Raw genomic sequence first — 13,359 nt, 5'->3', positions numbered from 1 at the left:
CAGCGGAGACTACTCGGTCTCCGCAGCTGGAGACTGTTATTTGTTTCCTTGTTCACTCCGTTTCGATAATGGTGGAATGCGAAAACGCCCGTGGTACCATGCACTTGGTGCACGTTAAAAAAAAAATATAAAAAACTGGTGGCCATAATAATCCCGAGTACCCCACTACGGCGCGCTTGTTTTGGCACGTAAAACCCGAGAGAGAGAGAGAACGAAACCTTTATTTGAATGAGTGACTTGTCACTCAAGGTGGGAGGGTCCCTTATTCCAGGAACCCTCTGGCTTGGATCGCCCTCCGGGCCCGGGCAACGAGTTCGCGCTGGTCGACCAGGTCAGGCTTGGAGATCGCAGCCTCCCACCTTTCAGCGAGGAGGTTTGGGTCTGCGTCTGCTGGGGCTACTAGTTGTGCCGCTGTGGTAGTTTCTCGGGTTTTCTTGCATTGCAGTAGGAGGTGCGCCAGGCTGTCTGGCACGTTGCAGTGTGGACAGGTGTAGCTGTATAGCGTCGGGTGGAAATGATGCAGTAAGCTTCCATGGGTAAAGGTATTGCTCTGGAGTCGCCTGTAGTCAGTGCCTTCGTTTCTCGTTAGTTTTGGATGTGGTGGAGGGTATACCCTGCGTCCAAGGCGATAGTGCTGCAGTAGTGCTTGATAAGTTAGCGGTATTGTTGCCGTTTCCTCCGCTGATTTGGGTGGGTGGGACAAGCCTAGAATCTCGTGCGGGGAGGCCCGAGAATTTAATTTAAACGCATGGAGCCTGGACGAAGACTCTGCCTTCAGACGTGTATGCGTCGGTGTACAGTGAACCGCAACAGTTTACGCACCACGGAATCTGAAAAAAAAGTTCAATTTTGGAGCAGCCTGTAATAGCAGCCAGTGAAACCGAAGATCGTAGTGTTGTTCACATATGCTTGTAGAGGCTGTAAACGCGAATACTACGCTGCGTTGTGAAGCTACGCGTTCGGTGAAACTTTGTAGTTGACTACATCATACAGCATTGCGTTTACGGCAGTCGTAAGTACGCGTTACGAACGAAAACGCCGTTCAAATAGATTGCACTTATATAACGTAGATAACGTGCTGCAAACTGCATGCAACAGCGATGAATAGCGTGTTCCCCTCGCGTGAGCTGACCGCGCGCGGCCTGTGCACGGCAGGAGGGACCGCTCGCCTTTTCCCCTTTGTCTCGTGATTGCGCAGTCACGTGCCGTGTATTCCAGTTGGTGCCGATGTCTCATTCCCTTCGCTTCGTCTCGCACACACTTGTTACAAGTCCTTTTCTCGATCCCCTTCGCCCTCTCTCCATCTTCAAGGAACGAGGAAGCATTCACGCTTGGTTTCGTAGGCGTTCGCTGTTGTGGCTGCGTTGCGCTTCGAAAAACCAGCTGCAGCGTCCGCGTTTAGTTTTTGCTCGGTCGCTGTTGCGCGTGCGAGGTGGATGCTCCCCAAGCTGTTAAGGGCGACCATTTCTTTCTTTCTTTCTTTCTTTCTTTCTTTCTTTCTTTCTTTCTTTCTTTCTTTCTTTCTTTCTTCAACGATTTTTTGTTTTCCTTCGAGAATTCGGGAGACTTGCCTACGGGCGAACGCGATTGTCGGTCGCCTTTGGAACCGGAACGTTCTCTCCCGTGATGCAGCCGCTGCCGGCGATGTATGCGTTCGCGTGAATCAGCGGAGTAACGAGTCCGTTCCGCTCGTGTTGATGGGGCGAGGGCACTTAAACAGCTTATAACGCGGTTGCTTAACGAGCCCGCCCCTGCGTGTTACGGTGGTTGTGCGGAAAGGTGAAGCCGGTTGTTGGACGGGACGCCTACTTGTTCGGCGGGAAAGCCCCGTGTGCATGCTGCCGCAGTCGGCATGTCTGCAGGTCTTTCATGCTTGCATCCCGAAAGGCGCACCAAATTGGCTGCGCTCATTTCATTCTCTATTGTTGCAGTCCCGAAAGGCTCGACAGAAGTGCCGCGTCAACTCTGTTCGCTTCAGCTTGGAAGACTTTCTTTGTTTCGCGAGTTTTGTGCCGCTGTGTTGTATTTTACGCTCATTGATAGGCGGATCCACACGTCGGAACTCGAAGTCTACGAGCATCTCGATAACAAAGCGCGCAAGAGATGAAGTGTCTGCTGTACTCCGCATCTGAATGCGAACCAACTTGCTATTATTTCAGTTCCCATACAAATTTATACAACTATGCGAGCTTTCCGAACATTATAATTTAGTTTATTGCGAGTTTGAAAGCCTGCTGGGCTCTTGAAATTTATTCCGAAATGCCACGTTTCCTGTAGTTCCGCGAGGAGCAGTGGCGCGCGCATGGGCTTCTCTCTCTCTCTTTCTCCCTGTGTGTGTGTGTGTGTGTGTGTTACGTACAATTTGGGAACCATCGTCATTTTAGCGCAAGTGCTGTCAGTTGTGCCACCGATAACGAAATTTTGGCAGAGTTGCATTCTTGCAGTCGCGGTATAGCCACTAGAAGAGTCCAAGTAAAAAAAAAAAAGAAGAAAGAAACACGCCGGTGATGCTTTGGTGGAAACTGTCCTCGATGGTACTACAGCTTATCTTTCAAGCTTGCGTAAGGCTTTTGACTCTTCCTTTTGTCGCACAGCTTTTGTCGCACGAGCCCACTGTACGGAGCGTCAATAGACTGTCGTTTAAATCGGCGCATTTCACCGACGTTCGCTCGATCAGCCGCGCGCGCACACACGTGCAGTTTGCGTCGACCGACCGAGCTCGTGCGCATGGCGCGCCGCCACGTACCCAAAGACGCAGGTCGAGGGAGTCGCTCGTATAATAATAACATCGCTCACGTGCCCAGTCTTTCCGGTCTGTCGCGTGCGGTAATACGCGGAAGCGTATTCCGCGACTCGCTCGCTCGCCTCGGCTCGAATGGAGGTTGCTGCTCTAATGCCGGCTCGGTTGGGGCCTAATTCGCCGAGAGAGTCGACACGCGCCTCCTCTCGTCTCGACTATTCGCGTATAACGCGAGGCTCTCCGTCCTTGATGTCCGCTGAGCAGTGCGCGTGCGTGCCGATATATATGCTCTCCTGATTCGCGTAATTACTGCCCGGCGTGATTATTCACTCACGCTGCTTCTTGCGCGTTCACTCGGAAGCGCTGTGCGTGCGCGCCTTTCCTGAACCCCTTTCCGGTTTCGCGGTGCTCGACCGCCGCACTCTCACATATGCGCGGATAGACCCCCCTACACACACACTCCCTGTTGCGCAAGCCTTTCTTTTCAGCGACTAACTGTGAGTTCTGGTCCAGCGTTTTCGTCTCGCGTGCGGAAATGACTGGCACTGTAAAAAAAGTTGATATGCGCAATGTTTTTTTTTTTTTGAAACCCCGTTTCCTTGAAAGTCCCCGTCCTTGAGAAACGCCTTTTGTTCCTCCATCTCTTTGTTAGCGAAGTTCTTAACGACCCACTTGTGCAACCTTCCGTCGTAGCGCTCCCACGCCGCGAAACGATCACCTGACTCGAGGGTAAACCTTCTCGGCGCCCGCAATTTCCCGTTATGCGTTTGTCTTAACGAGTCATTGCGAATACTGTGTTTTAGTGCCCCTGTGCGTGTCCGTTATTGTATATGTGTGTCTGTGCGATCTGTGCGTATATCTCACAATTGCCAACCACCGCTTAGAGTACGCCAGGCAGTAGTTATCCAGGCAAACATCTTCGCTTGTTTCATTAAAATTTGCATATCTATCTCGATCAATTCTTGTGACCCTTCCCATTTGGTGCGCCCAGTTTTACTTTCTAAAGCATTATTGCATGCCGAGCACCCCTTAGCTCTCTCATCACGTTCGTTCTCCGATGAGCTATGTAAAAATGCGGGTCGCATGGCGTGATTTCGGTGCGTTGCTGTTGTTCAATTAGCGTAGCTTGGGATGAGCGATTTAAACACTCAACGTGATTTTACTTTTATCAATTAAATGGGCCAAATGATAACTGTATTCGTAGACATATCATTGCTCGTAAACGTCGCGCCATCGCTTTTAACGTACATTTTAGGGGGGCTTCTCTTGGCGGTATAACCGCATTTCGTTCTTTGACCGTGCAACGTGGAAGAATTCAGGGCTTGGCCTCTCTCCTTTCCCATCGACTAAACTGCTTTCTTTCTCGGAACGCGCGGGTCACTTTCTACCTTAAACTGGATAAAGAATGGTCAGTGCTTCCGGCTTGACATAGTGAGCGTTTCACCGTTATAGATTGAGTGACAGCATAACAACTGTAACGACCCATTAAAAAAAAGTGAATTTCAGTCGAGGCGCCGCCTGATTCGGGGTCACATTGCACTTGTTGAGCTACGTATTATGCCGCCTGCCGCTGTGTGGCGAAGCTCTCTAATCAGTGAGCTTGGTTGATACGTTGTTCCTTTGTGAAATGGCGCAACCAACTTTGGGGGATCGGCCGTGAACAGAAAACGACTTCAAACTGGGTCTTGTTGGTTGTAGTGCCATTACCACCAGCCCGGATTCCGAATCTGCAAGATGCAGAATTTATCCTGCGAGCGCCCTTTGGACAAACCCGGGGCTGCGCCGAAGGGCACAGCGCCCTAATTCTCCCTTGACAAGTCAAGATGCTGAGCCGTCAGGCAGCGGTGTCCTGCGGAGAAGCATCGGCAAGCAACATGTTCAAACGTGCCACCAAGTGCCAGACAGCCCGGCGCCGCACCTCCTTTTGCCTGGAGGTCACCGCGCGCGCGAACTTTGAACCGGGTGGCCAGCGCGGTCGCTGGTTGGACCTCTCGGACGACCGTCGAGTGCTGGCTTAGTATTGGGCCGTTTTAGTGACAATGGTTTCTCGGGGATTATAAGGCCGCGACGAGCCGCCTAAAAAAACCGGATCCGCCGACCCACCGGGAGCCAGTACCGCTCTCGACTGGAGTGAGATGTGTCACGCGTTTTCGCCGGACGTCGCCGTGCGGGAACAGTCGCGTTTGCTGTGAGCTCTCGGCCCCAGTGCCGATCCGATCCTGTCCTGTATAATGACCTGTATATAGTGTATAAAGTCCCTTTCGTTATTCTCACCGACGCCTGACTCGGAGTCTTCGCTACTAACGCTCTGTCACGAAACGGGTGACGAGCGCTACGGGACCACCTCAAAGTCGTAATAGTGGTGCAGCGGTGCAAAGTCGTAACATGGTATAGTTGCTAGTCTTTGTCATTTTTATAATATTTCGTGTTAAATAGCGGCGTAGCTGTACTATAGTAAACAGAACCTGCAAATCAGCATTGAAAATTGTATGTTCTTTCCCGGCTTCATACGCACTTATTTAGTCGAAAGATTGGTGAGTAGAGTGGAGAACTTCAAGTAAGAGTAAATTTCCCTTTCAAGTAAGCGCATTTATAGGTCGCACTCCAGTACGTCGCTCTGTTGCCACGGACATCAAGCTATACCGGCCTCGTTGAATTTTGTTTGTTTGCTTAAAGTTATTAAAACTCTCAATTGAGTGTTCTGTTCCTTTAATGTAATCCTGGTTTAAGCGATAAACTCTTCAGCAACCCCGAGGCAGACGCTCGGAATCCATGGCCTCACTGGATGTTGATTCACCGTTTGTTTCGTTTCTGTGCTTTTCTGATATTTCCGAGGCTTCGCTTGATATCGTTTTGGCATTCCACAAGCGCAGTATATCAATAAAGCATATAACTATGTCACTTTAGTGGTGCCGCGTCAGCGTTGCTGCGTCGCGCATTTTCTACTTGCGTGCCCCCGGCGGATCGCCGATCGGTGCGCTTCTCGACAGCTTCTTGACTTCTGTTCGCATGTGGTAAGACTCGCCAGTCCCTTTGAAGCGCCAGCGCTTTGCGGAAGCGAACGAGGCACGCTCGAATGCCGCGAGCGCGCAGTCCCCCATTTTTTGTAACCGCGAGGCATAGCCGACCTCGTCAGGCCAGCGATGTGTGTGTGTGTGTGTGCTCGCGCATGCGTACGGAGGCGTCTCGGCCAGCCCGCGCGGTCTTGGACGAGCATCTCGGCGCGTATATTAGTGTTCGTTGGCGAGCAGCCTCAACCAGTGCCGAGGAGACCCTGAGAATTGCTTGCGTTGCGGACCGCCGTGGTCGCTCGCGGCGTGCCTGTGGGCGACACACGCGGGACGCGCGCCGTGTGTGGCGTGCCCACGCTTCCTGTGTTTGCGTGCGTTAGCCCGCCGCTTTGTACGCAATGACCGCGGTACACGACGAGGCGCAGGTTTATCTGCGCGAATATGTGCGCCTTGGCCGTTGTCGGACGCGTGAGTGACGCGATTGGTTGTGATGCTTTGTGTGGTTATGCAACAGCATGAAGGTGCCTGTTGCGTGCGACGCGTGCTGCGCGTCTTTAATAGTGAAGATAATTAATGTTAACGCAAACTATAGCGGTGGTGTGGTCTAGATTTGTAACGACTAAGTGTACGCTGGCCGAGGGACGGCGTTCTCCGTAAGAACCCGCGCAGCGCATATTGTTAGTCCAAGGACGTCCATCAGCAACGAGGAGTGCTGTTCTAGACATTGTAAGATTTCGGCATACTGTCCAACTCGCCATCTTGTCAGGTCTGATTGGCCCGCAGAGCTGCTTCGGCCTCTCTGATTGACTGAGAACGGCAACGGGGGGAATTTGACAGTTTCCAGAATAGCACCTAAGGAGTCTTGAGAACGATGTCTTTCTTCGTATAGGCATTATTCAGTGGCCGTATAGTACAGTCAATTCCAGTTAATTCGATGCTTGCGGGACCGAAAAATTTGGTCGAATTATCGGTGAAAGGTTACATTAAGAAACGGCCGCAAAGAGAGCGAACTGAAATCTTTTTTTTTCTTTTGCATGAGGTAGTGTGTCGTCATTGACAGACTACTTCAATACACTATTACAAAAACTATCATGTCATCGTCGGCCCACAGATCTCAACACTGCCGTCGACGTTGAAAAAAATCCTCAAAAGAGGCATCGCCAATGGCACATCGTAAGTCGTCATTATGGATTATCACTGCAGGACAGGTTAATGCCGTCACTTTCGTCGTTCTGGGAAGAAGCAGCGCCATTTGCTGAATTGATTTGTGTTTTCAAGCTTTTAGTGACTTCTACGCTCATAATGGAACTCGGGGGGAGGGGGGGGGGAGGGGGGTCGAATGAACCGAAACTGCATCCTTTCGTGTTCGAGCTTAAACGAGTTTTCTTTCTATAACAGTGTATGGTTTCTCTCCGGAACTTTCACTTGCGTTCGAATGAGCCAAAAGTATAACTAACGGGAGTCGACTTATAAGGTTAAGTTCTTTATTTTCATTCTATACATATCTCATCACCCGTCCAAGGTGGTTGTCGACACTCATTATAGCGAACACCATGGCGTGACGTGAACCAATAACGAAGGGCCAAAAAGAACTTAAATTCAAAACAATTCATAGATAAAGCAGCGCCTGGTTATAAGGTCCATGCGAATACTGGAGCTCCCTCTGTGCTTTTCTCTCTCTCTCTGTCTCTAACCTATGCGTTCACCTCTTCTTCTGTCTCTCGCTGATTCGTCGCTAGCGTTTTATGTATATGCACGGATTCGTACAGCGCGCAGAAGGCCGCTCGCGCGCCCTTTGCGCTGCCCGCTTCCGCGGGACGATCGATCAGCTGTCAGCCTCGGTGGTCTTGCGTCACCGAGGAAGCCGGTCCCCGGTCGAAACGGAAGCCAACACGACGCCGACGACATTTGTGCTTCAAAAGAAAAACGAGACGCACCGCCTCGAGACACACAACAGCAGCAACCAGCGCGGGGTGACAGAACGACGACCCGAACGGACACTGCTCGGCGAAGGCGGCTTCCGAGTGTTTGCGCGATGCGGGCTGGCTGCTGTCGTCCCGCGGACCGGTTCGCTACAGAGAGAGAGAGAGAGAGAGCGATGGCGGCTGTGTATCGCGGTGCTTCTGTGCTGCGCCGGCCGTGGTGGGGGCACGCCTCCTCGTGTGGCCGCACGCCGGACGCTCGGGGTTTCCGGTCATTGTTCTTGGACGCTCGCTCGCTTTATAAACGCTTCAGCGGCCATTTGCGCGCGTGCGCGCGCGCTCTTAAGACGGCGCGGCGCGCTCGTACCGTTGGCGGGGAGTGTGAGGAGGTGTCTGTCCGAGTTTACTGGAGTGGATGGCTGCTCGTAGCGGTGGTATAGTTGCGCGCTGTGACTGGCCGCTCATTTATTCAAGTGAAATGAAAAAAAAATGAAATAGTGGCAAGTCCCCAAGCGGCACGTGGGCTGTGATGCATGCCGCGATAGAAAATCGCGATTTTGTTTCGGCTACGTAACGCAACAAGCTAATTAATTGATGGACGTGAAGGGTGTTACGCGCGTTACTATGAGAACTCAAGATGTCGCGCTCGCAATACTACTACTACTACTAATGATGATAATAATGAGGCGAAGTAAGCGCTATACATTTTCCGGTTTTTCTTGCGTTAAGCTTTAAAGTCTTTACGGCAGCACTTCGTACGAAATGGACGGCTCTCAGTTAGGTTTTGACCATATGGTCTTCTCTAGCGTGCCCAATAATGCAACTGTGCGATCGTTTTTTGAGTACTGCTCATATTGAAATATGGTCGCCGCTGCCTGGAGTCGATCCCTTGCCCTCGTGCTTAACAGCTTTAGTCACCATGGCAGCCGATCAACCGCGGCGGCGACTGGAAGTTCCCGCTGCAGGGGAAGGGGAGTACAAGGTAGCATCATGGCAAACACCACTTACCGCAAGCGATTTGAAGCATGCACCGGTAGCAAATGGTTTGGAACACTGTATATAGCTGGTGATGCCCGTGAGGTAAACGAAGTTTCATGAAAAGGGCGAGAAAAAAAGAAGAGTCATACACCCAGGCTGCTACAGAGCTTGGGACGCGTTTCCCGCGAAATGTGCAGCTACAGTTTGGCGTCCACTCCGCTCAGGCCTCTTGTTTGCGGCCGCTGCAGCGCGCTCTCAGCGGGGCGGGTGCGCATTCGGAGTCAAAGGACCCGCTGCCTGTTTTCGAATCGCGGATACAGAGTAACGCGATCCACTTGCTGCCGCGGCGCCGTTCTGCAGGCTGGATCGCAAGACGAAGCAACTGACTCTTGAGGAGACCCGGCAGGCAGGCAGCGGTCGCTGCCCTTTTTTCATTGCGGCTTCTCGCCGCCTTGCCTTATTGTTATCGTAATATATATTTCTTTTTCACTTGCGTCGTCACTTTGTCGGCCGCCGTCTATTGCGAATTGTTTTGTGACTCCCGCGTGGCTGCATTCCGATTCGCCTCGTTGATGCCGTAATGACGCCGTTTAGCGCTTCCTGTAATTCTGCGCCGTAATCAAAATCGCGGCACTTTGTCGCAGCTCTCCGTCTGGCAGACGGCTGGTTGTTGCGACATTTCATACGGTCAGTTTGACTTACTGCGACGTATAATCCTCGCAAAACGTTCGGACGCTTAGCCCTGCGCGTCACCTATGTTGCTCCCTTGACTTCGCCGACTGCTGAATTGTCGAGGTCGGGCCTCGGCAACAGCCGCCTGTGCGCCTTGCGTCCGGCCTTGTTGGGCGGACGGAGCTTGGCTTGAAACTTCCGAGACGTGATGACCCGCGGTGCGTGAACTGTCACGCAGAAAGTGTGATTGGACGTCGGCGTGAAAGTGACGTCATCGTTAGCGCGCTCAACGGAAGAGTCACCCATCATAATGCGAATTCGTTCTGAGCGAGTTCGCAATGAAAGTGTAAGTTCATCGGTGAAGTTTCGCACAATCGCGCAGTCACACTTACGTTAGTCACTGGCCGTTCGAGGGACGGTATAACCATGGTTCTGTACACGAGCGTCACTAGCCTTTAAAAAAAAAAAGAAAAAGAATGGCGTTTTACGTGCCAAAACTACTCTCTGATTATGAGGCTCGCCGTAGTGGGGGACTCCGGAATAATTTGGACCACCTGGAGTTCTTTAACGTGCACCTAAATCTAAGTACACGGGTGTTTTCGCATTTTGCCCCCATCGAAATGCGGTCGCCGTGGCCGGGGTTTGATCTCGCGACCTCGTTCTTAGCAGCCCAAGACCATACCCACTAAGGAACCGCGGCGTGTGAGCGTCACTATGATCATAGCGTGTAACAGAGCTACTTTCAATTTTCGTACGAGCAATACTGTATAGGACGGAGCTTTTCTAAATAACGCAGTGTGTGTATGTTGCCTAGTCGAGTGTTGTTGGCTCAATGTTTTTGTTGACTTTTCCGCCCTTAAAAAGGGCTACAGTGAACATAATCGTGTGGGGAATCAGTTTTGCACGTGTAGAGATCGAGTCAATGTCTCCAGGTTTCATGCAAGCCGGCATCTCTTTCCGCCTGTGCGTGTTATTCGCATGCGCTCCTCTTGTCGAGTGTGCCTAATCAGCGGGTCAATTATGGTCCGAATAACGATTTGCCCCGCTATTCAGGTATGACGCAACGACGCGAAGCGATTGTTTTGACCTTAGACGTTCATGGCGCGCATCTTGCGTGCGTATTCCTATTACGCCGATTGCTGACTCGAGCCCTTTTTTTTTTCTGTGCGTGCAGGACGAGACAGATGGCTCCGGGGAGCAGGGCGAAGAGGAAGAAATCCACCGCAAGACCCAGCGAAGGTGAGTTGCTGTGGTGCCATGGTTGGCGTCGTATCGTGCGCATTCGATTTGTTCGCAACCTCGTGCATCTGCCGTGCGACGCCGTCTCTGGGTGGAGTCCCCGGGGTGCAGGCGGCGTTGTCCAAAGACGAGAGAGATGCAGGACGAAGTGATACGGGCTACGATAACCGTGAAACTACAACGTCCCTTCGTCTGCGTCCCGCACTTGTTTCGCCCCATCCTCGCGGTCGAAGCGTGCACCTAACGTATACGCGGGGAGTGCACTCGTGACAGTGTGGAGCGGATTGTATGCCGCACAGGCGCGCACTTGCATGGTAAGGTGCGCCACAGTTGAGCTGGATCCCACGCGACAGCTGTCGAAGACGGTGCCTTTGATGTTGCGGGCTGCAGGCGATGCGGGATCAGTGTACGAGGAGCCCGAAGTGGACTGGAACCAACAGCGAGAGTTCAATGACTTAGGCGGGTTTACATGTACCCACTAGTGCCGTCGGTGCGCGCAACGTCGACCGTTAGACGCGTCGAATTAAAAACAACACAGCCGAAACTTAGTGCTATAAAATACTGCATCCATACATGCACGAAGTGGCTTGCGTTTGTGAAGAAGCGAAAGTTGCCGTGCAGCTGATTATACGAGAATACTTGAGGCCAGCGATGCTCTTAGAATAAGAGAAACGCTCGTAGTAGGAGCAGGAAAATTCGTCCCATTTTGCCGATGTAATCTTACTTACGGCAGAGCCTGCGGCTATCTGAATTAGGGCGATCGAAAATTTGGAATGCTGCGCGATACATAAACTATTAGCGACCGTATTCGAAGCTTAATGTATAATCGTTACCGCAGACTTGAAGCTAAAGAAGTTTCAAACCTTGATTTTGGGAATTTTGACGATAAATTAGCCCTATCATCGGGAGCATACCTCCCGCTCGGTCGAGCTGACAAAGCGACTCTCAGCGGTCGCGGATTCGGTCGGTTTCGTGCCAGCCATACGCTGCGCTGTTGTGCAGGGTTTTCGCGATCTGTTCGGATCGCGGCAATATAGCGACCGCCGACCAACTCGCATTCACTACTAATTAAGCGTGTCGACGCCCTTTTCGTGCGCGCGCGCATTGCTAATAGAGCACGGGCGTTGTGTATCGCAACGAGAGCGCACGCTCCATGCAAACACCATTGTTTCCGCCGCAGCAACACGCCGCGGAGAACAAACGCGGAGAACAAACGCGGACGCCGGGAAACCCGCGCTGTGCGCAAGTCGTCCGCGCTCGTCGTGCATTGTGTGCGCGCCGTCTCCGGCGTCCTCGCGGGTCTTGCGGCGCTGTTTACACCGCGCGGCCTTGTCCTTTTCCACCGCAATCGCGCGCCCCTCTGCCGGCGGGCGCCAAGTGCTTTCCTTTCCGGCGATTCGATTGTCTCCCGCGCCGTGCGCAGGCGGTTTCCTCACAGCGCCGGCGGAAGCCCGCGCCGCACACCTACGCTTGCGGCTAATTAGCGCGCTTTCGCGTTTCGCTCGGCGCGCCGTTTCTTGGCGTGCGCGGCACGTGCTGCGAGAGCCGGGCGTGTTATTAGCGAGCGGCCTGGGAATGAGTGCCCGCGTCCGAACTGCCTCCTCCCGATGCCTCTACCCTTGTCGAGCGCTTACAGCCACTCGCCGTGCACGCGGAGCCAATTGAGCGTTAAGCTGCTTGGAAGTTTGCGGGTAAAGCGGGACAACAAACGGCATGCCGATAACGACGTGCGAAGCGGTCACACGCGCGAGGCGTCTCGCACACTTCCTCGTTTCGATCGATGCACGCATGCACGCGTGGTCGTCGATCGCGATCAGTCGGTCGGTTAGCGTGCCAAATCGATAAGGCCGAAGTGCCATTTTTGTATACGTGAGAAGCAGGCGATCCGCATTCCCTGTGGACGCCAAGAGCAGGACGCTACGTACGCTACACGGAATATTCTCGTGGTGGAAGCCACAGTCCGAGTTACGGCATGATTCTTATGATATTTTATAAAACACGCGACGTGTCAAGGCTGTCCGCTTAGCAGCGTATCACCGCTTTTATTGATATGGTTATTCATTTTCGAGTCAAACAAGGTTACGGCATACGCGTGACAACCGCGTTACTATAGCTGTTTGAAAAAAAGATCGGCTCGCTTCGTGATCTATTGTGTTCGTTTTCACTGTTGTGCTGAAATCACCAGGTCGTTCACGTTTCTGTTTCTTTCGTATGTGACCCGCCTTATGTAATCTCGTTCGTCGACTTCCTCGACTATCCTACGCATGTTGCTATGCGCGAACAAGCATTTTGTTTGTTTGATGCGCGTCGTCGGCGCGTAGCCCTGCGGACAGCTTCGGAGCGGGCACGCGAGGCTTTTGAGGAAGTCGAACCGTCCGAACGACCTCGATCCGATCGGGTCTGCGTCTCCGAGCGTTCGCTGTTGGCAGAGCTGTCCATACTTAGACCCCACGGGTCGACTGGCACCCTTGGACCGGACGGCATTTGCGGTCGCGCCCTCGTGTAGATTACGTGCGCGCGATTGAAGGTGCCGAGAGCCGCGCAGCATTTGCCAAGCTGCCGCGAGGGTAATACGAACCGTCGCGGCCCTTCGGCGTGCTTCCACTGCCAACTTTTGAGTCGTCACGCGTGCGGACGGGTTTGCCTTGGAGGTATGCCCAAGTGTGCGTTTGTGGGCAGAAAAAACGTTATCTGCAGCGAGTGACGGGATGCGCAACACGAACAGGGATAAACGAGAGGGAACGGGACGAGCGTCAACACTGAGCCGTGCGCTGCTTCGTTAGTCGCACCTGCGAAA

General features: G+C 52.7%; 1 protein-coding gene across 2 annotated transcripts in view; it reads left to right on the top strand.

Moving 5' to 3' along the window:
• ssh (Protein phosphatase Slingshot) overlaps positions 1 to 13,359 on the top strand; it is a 420,346-nt gene that overhangs the window by 197,011 nt on the left and 209,976 nt on the right. For both annotated transcript variants that reach the window (XM_065424416.2, XM_065424412.2), the window contains exon 2: positions 10,498 to 10,562. In XM_065424416.2, the coding sequence (XP_065280488.1) occupies positions 10,498 to 10,562 (65 nt within the window). The remainder of the gene's footprint in view (positions 1 to 10,497; positions 10,563 to 13,359) is intronic.

Source organism: Dermacentor albipictus, chromosome 2 (assembly GCF_038994185.2).
Source record: "Dermacentor albipictus isolate Rhodes 1998 colony chromosome 2, USDA_Dalb.pri_finalv2, whole genome shotgun sequence".
Taxonomy (NCBI): Eukaryota; Metazoa; Arthropoda; class Arachnida; order Ixodida; family Ixodidae; genus Dermacentor; species Dermacentor albipictus.
Note: the sequence above shows the minus strand (reverse complement) of the source record. Positions and strands in the feature narration are given on the sequence as shown.